Source organism: Canis lupus, chromosome 20, assembly GCF_003254725.2.
Source record: "Canis lupus dingo isolate Sandy chromosome 20, ASM325472v2, whole genome shotgun sequence".
Taxonomy (NCBI): domain Eukaryota; kingdom Metazoa; phylum Chordata; class Mammalia; order Carnivora; family Canidae; genus Canis; species Canis lupus.
In genome coordinates, this window is record NC_064262.1 from 5,281,082 (window position 1) to 5,301,879 (window position 20,798).

A 20,798-nucleotide genomic window follows, 5' to 3' on the forward strand; every position below is an offset into this window, starting at 1 on the left:
TTTTTCCCCCTTAATTCTATTAATGTGGTGTATCACATTGATTTTTGTATTTTGAACCATCCTTGCATTATAGGAATGAATTCCACTTGATGTCATGGTGTATAATTCTTTTAGTATGTAGCTGAATTCTGTTTGCCAGTGTTTTGTTGAGGATTTTTACATTAGTTCATAAGCGATACTGATCTGTAGTTTTCCTGTAGTGCCTTTGTCTGACTTTGTATCAGCTTCATAGAATAAGTTAGGAAGTGCTCCTGTTCAGTCTTTGGTAAAGTTTGAGAAGGCTTAATATTATTTTTTTCTTTAAAGATTTAGTAGAGGGATGCTTGGGTGGCTCAGTGGTTGAGCATCTGCCTTTGGCTCAGGACATGATCCCGGGATCCTGGGATCAAGTCCTGGAGTCCTGCATCAAGCTCCCTGCAGGGAGTCTCTGCCTCTCTCTGTTTCTTATGAATAAATAAAGCTTTTTTAAAAATTATTTTTTAAAAAAGGTTTAGTAGAAATCACCAGTGAAGCCATCAGGTCCAGGGATTTTCTTTGTGGAGATATTTTTGATAGTTGATTCAATCTCCTTCATTGTTATAGAACTATTAGTATTTTCTGTTTCTTTATGATTTAGTCACAATAGGTTTTGTGTTTCTAGGTCTTTGACTTGTCTAGATTATTCAGTTTGATACCATACAGTTGTTCATAGTATTCTCTTATAATCCTTATAGTTCTGTATAGTAATATCCTCACCTTCACTTCTGATTTTAGTAATTGGATTTTTTCCCCTAATTTTAGTAATTGCAGTCTTTTCTCTGCCGCCCGCCCCCCTGCTCCCAGGCCATCTAGCTACAGGTTTGTCAATTTTGTTGATCTTTTCAAAGAACCAGCTTTTGATTTAATTGATTTTTCTCTGTTGTTTTTCTATATTTCTTTTATCTCTGTATAATTTTTATTATTTCCTCTCCTAATTTTGGGTTCACTTTATTCTTTTTCTAATTCATTAAGTTGTAAAGTTAGGTTGTTCATTTGAGATCTTTCTTATTTTTTTAACCAAAGCATTTATAGCTCATAAATGTACCCCATAAGACTGCTTTCACATTGTCCTATAAGTTTTTTGTTTTCATCCATCTGTAAGCTTTTTCAGATTTCCCTTATAATTTTCTCTTTGATTCATTAGTTACAGAGTGTGTTGTTTAATTTCCACATATTTGGAACTTTGCTGGTTCCCTCTCTAGGATTTCTAACTTCATTCCCCTATGGTCAGAGAAGATACTTTATGTTACCTGTCCTTTAAAATCTTTTTTTTTTTTTTTTAAGATTTTATTTATTTATTCATAGAGACACACACACAGAGAGAGAGGCAGAGACACAGGCAGAGGGAGAAGCAGGCTCCATGCAGAGAGCCTGACCTGGGACTCGATCCAGAGTCTCCAGGATCACACCCTGGGCCACAGGCGGCACTAAACCGCTGCGCCACTGGGGCTGCCCTGTCCTTTAAAATCTATTGAAGCCTAATTTATGGCCTCACGTGGTCTGTCCTAGAGACTGTCCCATGTGCACCTGAGAGATTTTTCTGAATATTTTTGTTTCTGGGTAGACTGTTCTATGTAGTGTGTTAGATATGGTTGGTTTACTGTGTTCTGTAAGTCCTCTGTATCCTTACCTATTCTGTCCATTATTGAGATTCGGATGTTGAAGTCTCCAACTATTATTGCAGAAGTGTTTCTCCCTAAAACTGTCAGTCTTTGCTTACATATTTTTGAAGTCTGTTATTAGATGTGTAAATGTAATTGTTATATGTTCTTGTTGTATTGAATCTTTTGTTAATATGTTGAATATGTTGTGTCCTTTGCCTCTTGTAACCTTTTAAAATTTGTTCTAAATTGTTTGATAGTAGTACAGCCACCTGTACTCTCTTGGTTACTATTTGTGTAGAATATCTTTTTCCTTCCTTTCATTTTCAATCTATTTGGTCTTTCTTTCTAAAATGAGTCTCTTGTATGGGGTGCCTGGGTAGCTCATTTGGTTAAGTGCCTTTGGCTCAGGTCATGTTTCTAGGATCAAGCCCAGTGTCAGACTCCCTGCTCAGAGGGGAGTCTGCTTCTCCCACTCCCTCTGTCCATGCCCCCCCACCTCCACCATGGGTGCTTGCACTCGCTTAAATAAAATCTTGGAAAAATAAAAAGAGGAAGAAACATGAGTTTCTATACATTCTGCCAATCTCTTTTTTGAATGTAAAGTTTAATGTATTTGCATTTAAAAAATTGCTGTTAAAGGAGGAACTTCTATCATTTTGCGTTTTTTTTTTTTAAATATCCCTTATAGGGTTTTTCTGTCCCTTATTTCTTATATTCCTGTTTTCTTTTGTGTTGATTTTTTTGAAATCCTTTAAATCATTTTTTTGAAATGTTTAAAATTGTTTCTCATTTCTGTTTGTATATGTTTTATAGCTATTTTCTTTGTGGTTACTATGGTGATTATATTTAACATCCTAAAGTTATTTTAGTTTGAATTTATATCAGCTAAACTTCAGTGACATACAAAAATTTCCCTTCCTTTTTTTTTTTTTTTTTAAATTTCCCTTCTTTAAGCTCTGTTCTTATCCCTTTTAGTTGTTGATGTCACAAAATTACATCTTTATACATTGTGTGCCTGAAGATCTAAGCTAATAATTCTTTTAAATGCTTCGGTTTTCTAAATTATGTGGAAAGCAAGATTTGGAGTTTCTTTCTTTCTTTTTTAGATTTGGAGTTTCCAACCAAACTTAACAATAGTACTAGCTTTTACATTAATAGGTTTTTTCTTTAAATGTTTGTCTCTTAAGTCATGTAGGAAACAAGAAGTACATTACCAACCATTGTTACAATACTAACTTTTGTAATTACCCAGGTATCTACCTTTAGTGAAATCTTTATTTCTCTGGTTAGCTTCAGATTACTGTCTAGTGACCTTTCATTTCACTGTGCAGAACTCCTCCCTTCAGTATTTCTTGTAGGGTCGGTCTAGTGATTATGTTTTTGTTTATTTGGAAATGTCTTAATTTCTTCCTCACTTGTGAAGTACAGTTTGGTCAGGTGTAAGATTCTTGGTTGACAGGTCCCCCTCCCCTTTTTGAGCACTTTGAATATATCAACCGACTGTCTTTTGGAGTTTCTGATGAGAAATCTGCAAGTAATATAATTGAGGTTCCCATGTATGTGAGAATTAGTTTCTCTATTGCTGCTTTCAAGATTCTTTGTCTTTTGAAAGTTTGTCTTTGAGTTCCTCTTACTTAGAGTGCATTGAGCTTCTCAGGTATTTATATTCATGTCTTTCTTCAGATTTGGGGCGGTTTTGGCCATTATTTCTTCAGGTATTCTCCCCGCCTCTCTCTCTCTCTCTCTCTGCTCCTTATGGACGCCCACGGTGCATATGTTGGTCTATTTGTTGATGTGTCATAGGCCCCTTAACACTCTGGTCACATTTCTTCAATGTTTTTGTTGTTGTTTTGTTTTTCAAATTCTAATTTCCATTGTTCTATCTTCAAGGTTTTTTATTCTTCTGCTTCCTCAAATCAGATTTTGAATCCCACTCATGAATTTTTCATTTTGGTTATTGTGCTATTTTTTTTAAGATTTTATTTATTTATTCATGAGACACATACAGAGAGAGGCAGAGACACAGGTAGAGGGAGAAGCAGGCTCCCTGCAGAGAACATGATGCAAGACTGGATCCTGGGACCCCAGGATCATGACCGGAGCCAAAGGCAGATGCTCAACCACTGAGCCACCCAGGTGCTGTGGTTATTGTACTTTTTACAGAATTTTTTTAGTTTCCATTTAGGTTTTTTCATCTTTTCATTGGTTCTGACTTCAGCCACATCTTCCTTTAGTTCTTTGAGTAACTTTTAGAAAGTTGTTGTAAAGTCTTTGTCCAGTAGACCTGACATCAGACCTTTTTAAGGAATCGTTTGTGTTGATTTATTTTCTTTTGAATGGCTCATACCTTCCTGTTTCTTTTTGTTTCTTTCTTTCTTTTCTTTTCTTTTTTTTTTTTAACCTTCCTGTTTCTTTGTATACCTTGTGATTTTGTTGTTGTAAGAACTGGGTACAGTTTTTGCCCATTTGAATCCAATGATGTGGTAACTCTGGAAATCAATCTCCCCTCTTCCTAGGATTGCAGGATTTTCATACAGGATGTGTGTTTGTTTGTTTGTTTGTTTGTTTGTTTTTAATATTGTAGGCTGTGTGGGTACCAAGGATTATCCTGATGTATAAGCTTAAGGTTTCCTAAGGTCTTTTCTCAGACCTGTACATTTGCCTGGGTATGTTACAACCACTTTCTAATTTTCCCTGTATATGCATTTGCTTTTGAATGTCCTTGTCTTTAATGGTTGAAATTCCAAAAGAGGAAAGAAAACTGGTTTGGGAAGAAATAATCCAGCCTTGGAAATCACTTAAGCTAGAGTTGGACGGGCTTGCAACAATAGGGGGATGAACTGCAACAGTGGCTGCCCCCTCTTTATTTGTCCCTCTGTGATCAGAAGTAGCAATCAGCGACTGGAGCGCACATCCCAATATTTGGAGGACAAGGGTCCTTTTTGCCCATGTAGGCTGCCACAGTTGTGTCAAGCTATTTCAGGAACATATGCACAGTTGCTAACTTCAGAGCAGAAATGGAGGATGGGCTGCTGCTACCCTGCTAAAAGCTGAAATTGACAGAAATTAACTACAGTTTATTGTTCAAACCTTCTCCTGAAGTTGCAAGTCTTCAATATCCAGTAGACTCCCAAGTCCCAAAATAGTTATATCAGACAGAGTCCACCAGTACAGTAAAGGTTTAGTAGGGGAGACAGATTCCTGGTTCTTCCTACTCTGCCATCTTTCCAGAGTTCTCTCAAATTGATTTTTTCCTGTATAGTATTAGGGGTCCAGTTTCGTTCTTATATGTATTGTATTCAGTTGCTTCATCACCACTTGTTGAAGACTCTCTTCTCCCCATTGAATTGTCGTGGCACTTTTGTGGAAAATCATTTGACCGTATATGTCAATTTTTTTCTGGGCTCTTTTTCTATTTTATTGGTCTAAATAATCTGTTTTTATGACAGTGCCATGCTGTTTTGGTTACTGTAGCTTTGTAGTAAGTTTTGATATCAGGAAGTGTGAGTCCTCCAACTCAAAACAGTTAAATGTTTTGGCTATTCTGGATCCCTTGGATTTTCATATGAATTTTAGCGTCAGCTTGTCAATTTATGCAATAAAGGCAGGTGGAATTTTGATAGCAATTAAGCTAAATCTATAGATCAACTTGGGTAGTTTTGCGAACTTACCAGTATTAATCTTCTGATCCATGAACACAGACATCTTTACATTTATTTAGTTCTTTCTTTCAATGATGTTACATAGTTTCCAGTGTATAAGTCTTACCCTTTTGAGGTATTTATTCCTATTTTTGATGCTATGGTAAGTGAGATTATTTCCTTAATTTCATTTTCTGGTTGTTCTTCTTTGCTGATGAATAGAAATACAGTTGATTTTTATGTGTTGATCTTGTCTTCCAACTTTGGGACTCGTGTATTAGCTCTAATAGTTTTTTTGGAGTTTTTAGGATTTTCTGTATGATTATGTCATGTCATGATCATATCATCTATGAATAGAGGTATTTCTCTTCCTTTCCAAATCTGGATGCTTTTCTTTCGTTTTCTTCCCTAATTGCCCTGGCTAGAAGCTCTAATACAATGTAGAGTACATATGGCAAAAGCAGGCATCTTTGTCTGGTTCCTGATTTTAGGAAGAAAGCTTTCAGTAATAGGGTGCTTGGGTGGCTCAATTGATTAAGTAACTAACTCTTGGTTTCGGTTCAGGTCATGATCTTGAGGTCATAAGATTGAGCCCCATGAGGGTTCTGTGCTGGGTGCGGAACCTAGTTGATTCTCTCCCTCTGCCCCTCTGCCAGCCTCCCACTCCCCCTCCCCCCCCAACTCTTGTGCATGTTATCTCTCAAATAATCTTTTTTTTTTTTAAAGAAAGCTACCAGTCTTTTACCATTAAGTATTGTGTTAACTGTGAGTATTTTTATAGATACTCTTTATAGATTGAGAACTTATTTTCTGTTTCTAGTTAGTTGAATGGTTTTATTATGAAGTAGTATTGGATTTTTGTCCAATGGTTTTTCCGTGGCAGTTGAGATGTTGAGGCTTTTATCCTCTATTAATATAGTGTATATACATGTGGTGGGCCAACCTTGTATTTCTGAGGTCAATCCCATATAGTCATGATGTAGAATTTTTTTTTAGGATTTTACTTAGCACGCACATGAGCAGGGGGAGGGGCAGAGAGAGAAGCAGACTCCCCACTGAGCAGGGAGGCCAACAGGGGCTCAATCCAGGGACCCCAAGATCATGACCCGAGCTGAAAGTGGATGGACACTTAATCAACGGAGCCTCCCAGACACCCTCATGGTGTATAATTTTTTATATGCCTCTGGATTCAGTTTGCTAATGTAGGATTGTTACATCTATATTCATAAAAATATTGGTCTGTAGTTTTCTTATGATTTCTTTTTTTTTTTTTAAGAGTGAGTGAGCATGTGCAAGCAGGGGAGGGGCAGAAGAAGAGGGAGAATCTTGAGAATCTTAAGCAGGTTCCATCCCCAACGTGGAATCCGACCAGGGGCTCTATCTTACCATCATGACCCGAGCCAAAATCAAGAGTCATTTGCTTAATCGGTTGGCCACCCAGGCGCCCCATGATATACTTTTATTCAAGGAAAAATAGTATCTGCCCACTTCAGATGCCTAGATGACCACTCAGAACCTTGAACTTTGCCTTTGGTAGGTATACCTAAGTTCTAGACCTTTGTATAATAGATGGGCTTCTCCCAGTCCCATCCCAGTGGGACTGGGGGGGCGGGAGGTTACCAGGATTCTTTCACAAGTAGTTTTTCAGTGTAGCGCTGATTGTTTTTGCCATCCTTGGTGGTGTTTAAGAGCCTTTCTTCTGGAAACTATCATCTTAGAGGAGTGTTTCACAGCTGGTTTTGGAGACAGTGAAAGCATTCAAAGATCATTTCTAAAAAGTTGACTGTAGTAGCTATTTTATTAAAGTTGTATAAAGCAGATCTGAAAAATCTGTGTTTTTTGGGGAATTTTTTTTGTTTTATTCGGGGGGAGTTGTTTGTTTTTGCATTTTCAACATTAGAAATTGTTCTTTTAGGATTATATTTTCTTATAGCCATCCTGTGGCAATATCTCATTAGTTCTTTGTCATTCTGGATCCAAACACCAGAACTACTCAAGTTTATTATTCAAAGCCACGGTGAAAGCAAGAGGCATGGTCCTCAGCCACCACTTGGCATTTTCCTGAGCCCCCTATGATCCAGCCCACTTCTCGCCCACAGGTACCACGGACACAGACCTCTCGGCCGGAATCTCCAGGGATGACCAGCCCCTCCCCGCGCATCCAGATAATCTCCACCGACTCTGCGGTAGCTTCACCTCAGCGAATTCAGGTATCTGCACCAATCCCACATGGTTCCAGCCTCCTGCCCAAAGGCAGTCCTGCCTTCTGAATCCTTTCCAGAACAAACCTGCCTCGGAATCTCACTATGGAGTTGTGCTTCTTGGGCATCAAGTACAGTACAACCTCCTTGATTCTTTAAAAAAGAAAAAAGCTTACATTGATTGAACTAATTTTTAATGCAAAAGTCTAAACTGTTGTTTGAAACTATTAGGATCAATGTACCATTTAATTACTTACATGCTTCCTAATTGAGAGGCTACATGTCCTAGTAGTTAAGTGGATGAGCCTCCATTTGAAGTCAGTACCCTACTTTTTAGTATTTTGACCTTGAAAATTACCTTTTCAGTGCCTCCCTTTTTTCCATTTAGAAAATGTATTTAAACCTCATTAGGTTATTGTGAGAAATCAATGGAATATTGCTTATAAAGTGCTTAGAATAGTGATTGGCACATACTGATGTTTAGTATGTACTAATTATCTGTATACAGTAATGTTTATTGCTAGTATTGTTGTTAACTAATTGATATTCACTTATATAAGTTTAGTCTTCCCCAGGACTCTGACCCTGCCTCTGGCCCATTGAACAAAGGGAAGATAGGTGTATTGAAATCATGATCAACACACTGAGAGGAAGGGATAGTATGTTGATGACACACAGATTAAAGATTCAAAGTTACCTTAACAAGCTAAACCAAAAGGCCAAACAAAAAAAAAAGAGTGAGAAAAAAACAAAAACGATGAGTGGCAGAAAAAACATTAGTTAACATAACATGAGTTTGAGAGAATTCCAGGGAGGACAGGTAATTTGAGTGAATGGCTTCATACATAGTTGATTCCAAGCTCAGTGCAAGTGAACAGTATGATATCACAACTAGATAATTTCTGTAACATTTACCCACTCTTAAAAGTGATTTTTATGGACTACCTATTATAAACTAAGCGTAGAAGAGTTCTAATAAGTAAAATTATAAAGAAGTTAAAGATTATTTTCTCATTATGTCTGTATTGCATACTAATTTATCATAAACACTGAAGCTCATGTAAGTCATTTTAATTTCACACCAGCAGGAAACACACATCTTGAGTGTTTGGAAATTCAGAACTATTCCTCAGAATTAGGAACTTTATAGCTAAATTATTTATTCTCTTTAATTTTGTTCTTATTTGTTCATTATGACTTGAAAGTAGGTCCTTTATAGTTTTGTGTGGTAAATGTTAGGATTCTGCCTATATAACTCTCCCCACTCTGGAAAAGGAGCTAACTGCATTTAACCATGGCCTCACAACATCTGAGGGCAGATGAGAACATAGAAAGTTCCCCAGGAAACTGTCAGTTAGCTAGAGTAAGTATCAAGAGTAGAGCACATTTCCCCCATATTGGTATGAGAAGAATCTCTCTTTTCCTAAAGGGCCACTTTAGTATTCCATTTCTTTTCTTTTTTTTTTTTTTTTAAGATTTTATTTATTTATTCATGAGAGACAGAGAGAGAGAGGCAGAGACACAGGCAGAGGGAGAAGCAGGCTCCATGCAGGGAGCCCGACACGGGACTCCATCCCAGGTCCCTAGGATCACACCCTGGGCCGAAGGTGGTGCTAAACCGCTGAGCCATCTGGGCTGCCCTAGTGCCACATTCTTAAAGTGGGGCTATTCCCACGTGCTGGTGTTTGGCCCATGGTGACACTGCTGTCCAGCTGGATCGTGGTAAGGTCCCTTGAACAGAAAAGTCTTGTAGAATAGATGTTTGGTGTTGAGCTTTTATTTAGTCTCTCTGAGGAAGATAACCTTTTGGCAAGAGTTTTATGTACAGTGAATATAGTTGAAATCTTTACATTATGAACTCTCAATAAAATTGGACATACCCTAGGTGCAACTGAACTGTATTTCAAGGTTTGGTGTTTTGTTTTGTTTTAAAGGAAAGTTAAGGTTATAGAATGATTCCTTGATTCTTGATGTTGGTGGTGATGGCTTCAATGAAGTTTTCGTTTCTAGCCCTGACTTCAGTGATGAATCTCCAACACCCTGAGGCCTGGAGAGAGAATAGGAGCTGTGTTTTCATGAATAACAGTGCTTAGAACCTCAATGGTGGCTTCCGTGATAAAGCTGGGAGGGAAAGATACAGTAAGGGTGATAGGGCTAGGTGACATTGAGGAGCTTTGGCTCTGAATGGAACAGACTTGGGATCAAATCTTGTCTCCACTCAGCTATGTGACTCTGGAGAAAGTTTCTGTAACCTCTATGGCTATAAAATGACAATAATAATACCTAATAAGACTTTAAAAGGATTAAATGCTAAGTTTTATTTTTATGTAATTTCAGACTTACAGAAAATAGTACTGGGAAATCCTGTATATATACCCAGATTCACTGTTGTTTGTTAACATTCTGAGTGAATATACATACATGTTTTCTGAATCATTTGAGAATAGATATCGCACCTCTTTGCCCTAAATGTTTCAGTATGTATTTTCTAAGAACAATGACATTTTCTTACATAATGACAATCTATAGTTATCGAAATCAGGGAATTTAATATTGAAACATGATATTATCTAATCCATAGTTCATATTCTAAACTGTCATCAGTTGTCACAGTTAAGTCTTTTATAGCTGTTTTCTCCCACAGCAAGATTTATGTTACTGTTTTTAATAATGATAATAAGGTGACAGCACAAGACCAATATATCTATTTATGCAGGCCAGCAGAAGGTGATGTAGAACATAGACATGTATCTATCAGTATCTTGTCGTCCTAATAGCTGCAAAGGGGCTTTGGGGCCAAGCAGGAAGGGTGGCAGTCCTCAGAGTGGGAGGAGTAGCCTGTGGCTAGCATTTAGAGCCATGTTTTGGGGATAACAGAGGACTAGGGTGGGGGCTATGGAAGAGATAGGGAGGTAAGAAGAGCCATAGGAGAGCACCCACTTGTCTGAGAATGAGGCTTAATCAGACCCATCCAATCACAAGGTAGCTTCTCAATAAATCTCATAGATTTTCATCAGAATGCAGTATTTGCTAATTTTGTCTTTATTGCCTCCCACGTGACATAAACATTAGGTTCAAATATATATATTTTTAATTGAGCTTTTAAAGCAGTCAAAGTAGATGAAAAACACACTCGAACATGTCATAAAGCAAATTTGACATACTGGAGATCATCTGGCATGCTTACTTGTGCTGCCATGTTCATTTTTGGTGGAAGACCTTGGTATAAAGCTTCTCTTGCCATTTTTGTGTATTTTAAGGTTTTTGAAATATTTCTCTATACTCCCCACTTCAAGTTCATATTTTGTTTTGTTTTTTAAGATTTTGTTTATTTATTCATGAGAGACAGAGAGACAGAGAGAGGCAGAGACACAGGCAGAGGGAGAAGCAGGCTCCATGCAGGGAGCCCAATGTGGGACTTGATTCTGGGTCTCCAGGATCACATCCTGGGCTGATGGGGGTGCTAAACCGCTGAGCCACCCGGGCTGCCCAAGTTTGTTTTAAGAGCATCATTGTATTTAGTTTTTGACCTACGGAAATGTTTGAATTTGAGCTTATATAAAATATATGATAAAGTACTTCTTTGGTGTACTTTATATATTGAGGTTTCACATTTTACTAGGAAGGACTTCTGTTATATATTGTTTAAGAGTTTGAAATCTTTACTTGGGCTCTTAAAGCACCTTCTTACCTATTTCCCTCTTCTATCAGCTCTTTATTCCTGCACATCTCTTCTTGAATGCCAGTTTGTTCTCTGTCCTTTCCATGTCCACAACCATCTGACGTTTTCTTTCTCACTGTGATATTCTGGCCTCTCAGGTACTCATTGCTGTAACAAAATTACACCACACCAAACAAGTAGGGTAACAGTACATCTCCCTGCATCACCCAGGTCTCTTCCAGAAGGTAACCACTATTACCATATTGCTTATTTGTTTTTTCAGAGATAGACTATACATATACAGCAAAAGCACACGCGTAAATATGTACAGCATATTTTTCATGCATGTAGACATTCTGTCTAGACTCTTCTATACACTCTTTTGTCTTAACATCTTTTAGAGGTAGTTCCATGTGGTACAAATAGTTCCCCTTTCTCTTCAGTGGCAATTTTGATATCCTGTGGATGCTGCAGTGAATAACCTTTTTTACCTGTCTAATTTAGCACATCTGTAAGATCAATTCCTAAAACTAGGACTACTAGGAGAAAGGGTGTATCCATGTTTAAGTTTTTTTATTGAGGTGTAATTGACTTATCACATCATAATAGCTTTAGGTATACAACATAATGATTTGGTATTTGTATATATTATGAAATGATCACCACAGTAAATCTGGTTACCATCCATACCCATACATTGTTAGAAATTTTTTTTCTTATACTAAAAACTTGGAACTTTCTTTCTTTCTTTCTTTAAGATTTTATTTATTTATTCATGAGAGACACACAGAGAGAGAGAGAGGCAGAGACACAGGCAGAGGGAGAAGCAGGCTCCATGCAGGGAGCCCGACGTGGGACTCCAGGATCAGGCCCTGGGCTGAAGGCGGCACTAAACCGCTGAGCCACCCGGGCTGCCCAACTTGGAACTTTCAAGTATGCAACACAATATTATTAACTATAGTCACCATGCTGTATATTTCATCCCCATGACATTTATTTTTTAACTGGAAATATGTACCTTTTGACCTCCTTTGCCCATTTTGCCCCTTCACCCTCCCCACCCCCTGCCAACTTCCCCACTTCTAGGAGCTGCCAATCTGTGCTCTGTTATCTATGAGCTCTTTTTTTTTTTTTAAAGATACCACTATAAGTGAGATCATATAGTATTTGTCTTTGTCTTCTTTGCCTGACTTACTTCACTTAGCATACTATTCTTAAGGTCTGTTCATATTGTTGCAAGTGGCAAAATTACATTCTTTTTTGTGGCTGTATAATACTCAATTGTATAAAAATAAATACACACATAAATACACACATACATACTATATTTTCTTTATCCATTCATCCATTGATAGGTTATTTCCATATGTTGGCTGTTGGATATGCTGCAGTGAACATTGAGATGCATACATCTTTTTGAGTTAATGTTTTTGTTTTCCTTGGATAGATACCCGAAATTAGAATTGCTGGATTATCTGATAGTTCTGTTTTTAATTTTTTTTTAAATTAAAGCCATTGTTTTCTGTAATGGCTGCACCAATTTACATTCCTACCAGTTTGTGTGTGAGGGCTCCTTTTTCTCCACATCCTTGCCAACACTTGTTACTGCTCCTTTTTTATTTGATACTAGCCATTCTGACAGGTGTGAGGTGATATTTCATGTGGTTTCAATTTGCATCTCCCTGATCATTAGTAACGTTGAGGAAAAAAAAAAAGTAATGTTGAGGAACTTTTCAGTACCTGTTGGCCAACCTTCTGTCTTCTTTTGGAAAATACCTATTCGGATCCTCTATTTTTTAATCAGTTTGTTTTTTGCTGTTGAAGTGATTTGAGTTTTAATATACTTTGGTGATTAACCCCTTAACAGATAGATAATTTACAGGTATTTTCTCCCATTCAGTATGTCTTTTCATTTTGATGGTGTCCTTTGCTGTGCAGAAGCTTTTTAATTTCATATAGTTTCACTTGTTTATTTTTGCTTTAATGTCAAATCCAAAAAATCATCACCAAAACTGATGTCGAATTTACCATCTTTTTATGTTTTCTTCTAGAAATTTTATGGTCTCAGATGTTACAATCAAGTCTTCCTTTTATTTTTTTTATTTTTAGATTTTATTTATTTGAGCAAGAGAGAAAATGGGAGTTGGCACAGGGCAGAGGAAGAAGAGAGTGAATGCCAAGCAAACTGCTTAGTGTGGAGCCCGGTGTGGGGCTCAATCTCATGACCCTGAGATTATGACCTAAGCTGAAATCAAGAGTCAGATACTTAACCGACTGAGCACCCAGGCACCCCAAGTCTTCCCTTGATTTTGAGTTGGTCTTTGTGTAAGGTGTAAAATACTGGTTCCATTTCATTCTTCTGCATGTGGCTATCCCGTTTTCCCAGTATCATTCTTTTATTGAAGAGACTGTCCTTTCCCCATGGTATATTCTCAGCTCCTTTGTCATAGATTAATTGACCATATATATGTAGGTTTATTTCTGGGCTTTTTCTTTTGTGCCATTCATTTAATTCATTTAATGTGTCTGTTTTTATGCCAGTACCATACTATCTTGGTTACTATAGCTTTATAAAATAGTTTGAAATCAAGTAACATACTTCCAGCTTTGTTCTTTTTTTCTCAAGGTCGGTTTGGCTATTGGTCTTTTGTGGTTCCATGCAAATTTTAGGATTGCTTTGTTCTATTTCTGTGAAAATGCTATTGGAATTTTGATAGGAATTGCATTAAATCTGTAGATTGCCTTGGGTAGTGTAGACATTTTTCCAATATATGAGCGCAGAATATTTTTCTATTTGTGTTTTCTTCCGTTTTTTTAATTAATGTCTTAGCATTTTCAGTGTGCAGGTCTTTTACCTTCATGGTTATATTTATTCCTAGGTATTTTATTCTTTTTGATGCAATTGTAAATGAGATTGTTTTCCTAATTTCTCTTTGTGATAGCCTGTTATTAGTTTATAGGAACACAACAGATTTTTGTATGTTGATTTTGTATCCTGCAACTTTGCCAGGATTCACTTATTAGTTCTAACAGGTTTTTGGTGGAGTATTTAGGCTTCTCTTTCTTTCTTTCCTTGGCTCCATGTTGGGCTTGAACTCACAACCTTGAGATCAAGACCCGAGCTGAGATCGAGTCAGACACTTAACTGACTGAGCCACCCAGGTGCCCCTTGTCTTTACAGTTTTCTATGCATAATATCATGGCATCTGCAAATAGTGACAGTTTTACTTCTTCCTTTAGTTTGGATGCTTATTTTTCTTGCCTAACTGCACTCGCTAGAACTTCCAGTACTCTTGAATAAAAGCAGCAAGAGTAGCCATTCTTGTCTTATTCTGATATTAGAGGAAAAGCTTTCAGCTTTTCACCTTTGAGTATAATGTTAGCTGAGTGTCTGTGTGTAATTTTGTTTTTGTTGTTTGTTTTTTAAGATTTAATTTTTATTTATTCATGAAAGACACAGAGAGAGGGAGGCAGAGACGCAGGCAGAGGGAGAAGCAGACTTGGTTGCTTGGTTCCACAACCTTTGTTCATTTTCCAGTTCTCTCATAGTTTGTCTCCCTCTCTAATTTTTCCCACTCAGTTCCCCTCCTTTCCTTTATAATCCCTTTTACTATTTCTTACATTCCCCATATGAATGAAACCATGTGATGATTGTCCTTCTATTGACTTACTTCACTTAGCCTAATACCCTCCAGCTCCACCCATGTCAGAGCAAACAGCGGGTATTCGTCTTCTCTGATGGCTAATACTCCATTGTGTATACACACACACACACACACAGACACACACACACATACCACATCTTCTTTATCCATTCATCTGTCAAAGGACATCATGGCCCCTTCCACAGTTTGGCTATTGTGGACACTGCTGCTCTTAAGTTGTATTTTATGGCCCAGAATGTGATCTGTCTTATTGAATGTTCTAAGAAAGCTTGAGAAGAATGTGTACCCTGCTGTTAGGTGGATTATTTTATAAATGTCAATTGTATCAGGCTGATTGATTGTGCTGTCCAAGTCAACTATGTCCTTGTTGATTTTCTGCTTCCTTAATCTACCATGCTGACAGGGAAACAATGACATCTACAACTATAATAGTTGATTTTTCTATTTCTCCTTGGCAGTTTTATCCATTTTTGCCTCATGTGTTTTGAACTCTGTTGTTAGGTGCATACATGTTTAGACTTGTTATGTATTTTTGGGAATTAACCCATTTATCATCATGTAATTCCCCTCTTTATGCCTGATATTTTCCTTGTTCTGGAGTCTACTTTGTCTTTAAATTAAATTCAGTTATCCCAGCTGTCTTTTGATTAATGGCGTCTTACTCCATCCCTTTACTTTTGATCTATTTGTGTCTAGGGTTTCCTTTTTTTTTAATTAATTAATTTATTTATTTATGATAGTCACAGAGAGAGAGAGAGGCAGAGACACAGGCAGAGGGAGAAGCAGACTCCATGCACCAGGAGCCCGATGTGGGATTTGATCCTGGGTCTCCAGGATCGCGCCCTGGGCCGAAGGCAGGTGCCAAACCGCTGCGCCACCCAGGGATCCCGTGTCTAGGGTTTCCTATTGACAATTTATATTTGAGTCTTCCTTTTTTTTTTAATCCAAACAAGTCTTTGTCTTTTAGTGGTATATGTAGACCATCCACATTTAAAGCGGTTATGGATATATTTGAATTAATGTTAACCATGTGTGTAACTGTTTTCTCTTTGTTGCCAGAGGCTTCCTTTTCTGCCTTATCTGGTTTTGATTGAGGAACTTATATGATCCCTTTTATCTCTTACTGTATTAAATATACATATTTACAAATGTTTTTAGTTGTTGCTCTAGAAATTAACAGTAATTATTTTAAGCTAATACAAACCTACCTTCAGATGACACTATTCTGTTTCACATGTAATGTAACAGTGTTTCCAATTCCTCCCTCCCATCCCTTGAACATTGCTGTCATTCATTTCACTTATCCACATGCTGTAATCACCCAGTACATTGTTACTATTATTAACTTAAACAGTTATTTTTTAGATCAATTAGAAATTTAAAAATAGGATTTATTTTGCTTTCACTTACTCCTACAGTGCTCTTCCATTCTTTATGTACATTCTAACCTGTATCATTTACTAAAGAAAAGCTTTTAACACTATTTACAGAGCAGGTTTGCTGGTGATGACTTTTCTTAGTTTTTGTTTGCCTGAGAAAGTATTTCTCCTTGACTTTTTTTTTGTTGTTTTTAAAATTATTTTCAGCAAAATTCATAGGACATAGAATTAACCATTTTAGGGGCACCTGGGTGGCTCATGCAGTTAAGTGTCTGCCTTTGGTTCTGGTCATAATCTTAGAGTCCTGGGATCGAGCCCCACATTGGGCTCCCTGCTCAGTGAGGCGTCTGCTTGTCCCTCTCTCTTTACACCTCCTCGCTACTTGTGTTCTTTCTCTCTCTCTCTCCCAAAATAAATAAATAAAATATTTTTTTAAATTAACCATTTTAAAGTGCACAGTGCATTGGCATTTAGTACATTCACAATGTTGTGCAACCACTACCTTTGTCTAGTTCCAAAACATTTCCATCAATCTAGAATACAACCCCTTACCCATTAAGCAATTTCTCCCTGTTCTTCCTTCCCTCTAGCCCCTGGCAACCACCAATCTATATTCTGTCTCTATGGATTTATCAGTTTGGGACATTTCATATACGTGGAATCATATAATATGTGACCTCTTGTGTCTAGCTTCTTTCACTTAGCATAATGTTCATTTACCTATGATCTTGCACAATCAGTACTTCATTCCTTTTCGTGACCGAATAATATCCCATTATATGGATAGACCACAATTTGTTTATCCAGTCATCATCCACTGATGGACTTTTCTTCACTTTTGAGGGATACTTTTGTCAAGTATCCCTGCTTGGTGGTTTCTTTCTTTCAGCATTTGAACTATTTCATTCTTCTATCTTCTGGCTTATGTAGTTTTGGATAAGATATCTGCTCTGAATTTTATCCTTGTTTCTCTATAGATGAAGTATTTCTCCTCCCCTGCCCTCACCCCCCAGCTTTTTTTAGTATTTTCTCTTTGTCTGTGGTTTTCTGTAGTTTGAATATGTTGAGGAAATATAAATAAAAGAAACAAAATCTTCTCCTACCCAGAAAACCTCTCTGTAAAGGTAGATAGAAAACAGAAAAAACAAGTTTCTTTCTTTCCTTTTTAAATTTTAATATTCAAGTAATCTCTACACCTAATATGAGGCTTAAACTCACAACCGTAAGATCAAGAGTTAGTTATGTGTTCCACTGGCTGAGCCAGCCAAATGCCCCTTTTTTTCTTTTCTTTTTTTTTAATAAGCATTAAATCAGAATGTGATATGCATTACAGGTAGTCTTCTAAGAAATTGCAAAGACAGAAAGGAGTTTCACTCATTTGTATAGCCAAGCAGGTTTATACCTACAACCCATTACGTCATACATGTTTTCAAGATCCTAACTTTATCAGGGAAATTATGGAGACCACCTGTGCTAATTAGTCGGCTTTATTGGGGACTCGACTGGGGGTGCGGGGTGGTTCTTAAATCTTTATGATGGGAAGTAGTTTGCAAATAGGAGCAAGGTGCCCACCAAGTTAGGCCCTTACTCTCCCAGAGGCTTAGGAGGTAAGGGAACTATCGCTCTTGAAGTTTATATTTCGAAATGATGGCTGCCAGATCCTTGAGAAAACATTCCTGAGTTGTGAGACTGCAAAGAGACTTGTGTTACCATTATAAAGATTTACATACATCTGGAGAAGACAGAGTTTAAAAAGAAGAGGGGAAAGAAGTTTTTCCTTTATTTTCAGCAGGGAAAATTAAGCCTCGTCTTTAACTTGTATTTGGCCTTATAAGTAGGGTATGTCTAGATGTAGTAGTTTAGTATTTCATCTACTTGATGTTTTCTGAGCTTCATAGATTTATGCTTTGGTGTTTGTCATTAATTTTTGAGAGTTCTCAGCTATTTGTACTTCAAATATTTCTTCATTCTCCTTCTGCTATTTCAGTTATGCATATGTTCTATCTTGAAATTGTCCCATAGTTCTTAGATACTCTGTTCTGGATTTTTTTGTTGTTTATTTTCCCTCATTTTTTACCTTTGCATTTCAGTTAGGTCATGGTGACCTATCTTTAAGTTCACTGATTATTTCCTTGGTTGTATCCAGTGTATTGATGTGCCCATCGAGGCATTCTTCATTTCTATTACCGTGTTTTCAACTTCTAGCATTTCTTGCTTTTTGAGAATTTCCATCTTACATTTCTCATCTGTTCTTGCATGTTGTCTACTTTTTCCTTGGAGACTTTTAACATACTGATCTTTCTAAGTTCCTTTTTTGGTCATTCCAACATTTGTGTCCTGTTGAAGTCTGATTCCGATGCTTGATGCTGGTTTTATCTCTCTGTTCAGATTGTGTTTTTTCTTGCCTTTTGGCATGCCTTGTGTGTATCATTTTTAAAACCAGACAGTATCTGTGATGTTAGGTAATAAGAACTGAGGTAAATAAGCCTCTAGAGGCTTCAGATTCCCCTAGTGTCTTTGTCTTGGTCTCTCCTCTTGACTTTGAGTTTCCTTGGATATTCTTCCTCAGAGAGTGTGTGTCTTGAAGCTCTTCCAGCTATAATCTACTGTTATACTGGAGCCCTGTTGGTGTGGTGGTAAGGTGTGGGTGAGGGGAAGCATTCTATCATCTTATAATAAAATCTCAGAATTTAGTAGGCCAGTGTTATTTATATTTATAAAGAGTTCCAGGACTCAGTTCCAATTTGGGGGCAGGGTTGGAGGGGTCCCACATACACAGCACCAGGCAGTTCTGACACTATCAGTGCAGAGATAGCATCAGATTCCACAGACTAGTGATTCAGCCCTATGAGACTGCCCCCTACTCTCACCTCAGACACCAATCACAAGTCCCTGGCTCCTGACCAACCAGCTGAACATGGAAGGTTCCAGTGACCTTCTTAGGTTCAATTAATTTGCCAGAGCAGCTCACAGAACTCAGAGAAGCACTTTTTTTTTTTTTTTCAAAGATTTTATTTATTTACTCATGAGAGACAGAGAGGCAGAGACACAGGCAGAGGGAGAAGCAGACCCCATGCAGGAAGCCCGATGCAGGACTTGATCCCTGGTCTCCAGGATCACGCCCTGCCTGGACTGAAGGTGGTGCCAAACTGCTGAGCTCCCTGGGCTGCCCATGGGAAGCACTTATTCATGTTTACCAGTTTATTAAAGGATACAAATCACCAGCCAAATGAAGAGATACCTCAGGCAAGGTGCCAAACAAGGGAGCTGCCAGCCTTGCAAAGCTTGGGGCCAGCTTGGTGACACATGGAAATGTTCTGGTTCCCCAAGCATGGAAGATATCTGTAATGGGGCAAAAAGCTGTTCTCGGTTTATGGAGGCTTTATTACATAGTCATGATTGATTAAGTAATTAGCCACTGACTGATTTAACCTCCAGCCCCTCCCCCAAACCCATATCCCTGATGAAGGAGGGGTACTGAAAGTTCCAACCCTTTAATCACATGGTTGATCCTTCTGACAATCAGCCCCTGCCCTTGGGAGAGGTCCCAAAAGTCACCTTCATTAATGATAAGACACTCATCTTGCTTTTATGACTTAAGCATTTTCAGGAACTGTTGAGTGAATATTAAATATATCTGAAAAATCTATTTTTGTCATCTGAATGACCAAATATGTATTTCTTATAAATCATATTGCAGGTGTAACATTTACAAGGGTGTATTAATTCCTCTTATTGCCCTCTCCCCTCTATAAGATGGGAAGGTCCAAGGGGCCTGGAGTTGAAGAAATGCTCTTTCCCCAGGTTTTGTAAGATTCAGGTAAAGTCTTTTCAACCCTGGGCAATAGGCCTGGGTTTATTTTCTAGAAGAAACCCTTGAATTCATTTTACAAAAATTCTTCCCCTTCCCCTACCAGAACCACCAGGGAAATCTTTCTCATCTTTTCACCTTGAGAACCAAGTGGGATTCCTAGAGCTAAAACCCCTAACCCTCCTAAGGCTGTGGCCCCCAAGAGTTTCTTACTCCCATCCTAGTCTGTGCTAAGTCTCCAGCAATTCGTTGTAATTACCTCCAGGTTGGCTTCTGCTCTACCTAAGCAGATCTCAGACTTTGTGAATCCACCTGTCCAGATTTTGGGATGGAGTTTGCCCTGCACACTCAAGTTCTCTGATAAGCCCAAGGAAAGTTATTGATTTTCAGTTTATCTTGCTTTTTCTTGTCGTAAAGATGAAATGACGTCTAAGCTCTTTACATTGAGGTTGAAACCAGAAATCTATTTTGAGCTCCAGACTCATCTGTCTGGTATTTTACTTGACATATCTAATTGGGCATCTCATATTTGGCAGGCCAAAAACAGACTTTTAAATTCCTACCAACCCTTCCCCGCCTCTCCACATGCTATTGTTCAGGCTACAAACCTGAGAGTCATTCCTTGTTCTCCATTCTCCAGTCTTCACATCTGTACCCACCTGCATGTGCTATTGCTTCTCCCTCTAACATGCATCCTCTGCTCTCCAGACCCACAGCCACCATCTTCAGCTCCCACCTGGGCTCCTGCAGGGACATGCTAACAGTTATTCAGCTTCCACTTTTTTTGTTTTACATTTTTTTTTCCATCCAACATCCAG

General features: G+C 37.9%; 1 protein-coding gene across 8 annotated transcripts in view; it reads left to right on the forward strand.

The window, feature by feature from the left end:
- Positions 1-20,798, forward strand: part of NR2C2 (nuclear receptor subfamily 2 group C member 2) — a 97,941-nt gene that overhangs the window by 44,808 nt on the left and 32,335 nt on the right. For all 8 annotated transcript variants that reach the window (XM_025449168.3, XM_025449169.3, XM_025449144.3 and 5 more), the window contains one exon: positions 7,363-7,473. In XM_025449168.3, the coding sequence (XP_025304953.1) occupies positions 7,402-7,473 (72 nt within the window). In that variant the 5' untranslated portion in view covers positions 7,363-7,401. The remainder of the gene's footprint in view (positions 1-7,362; positions 7,474-20,798) is intronic.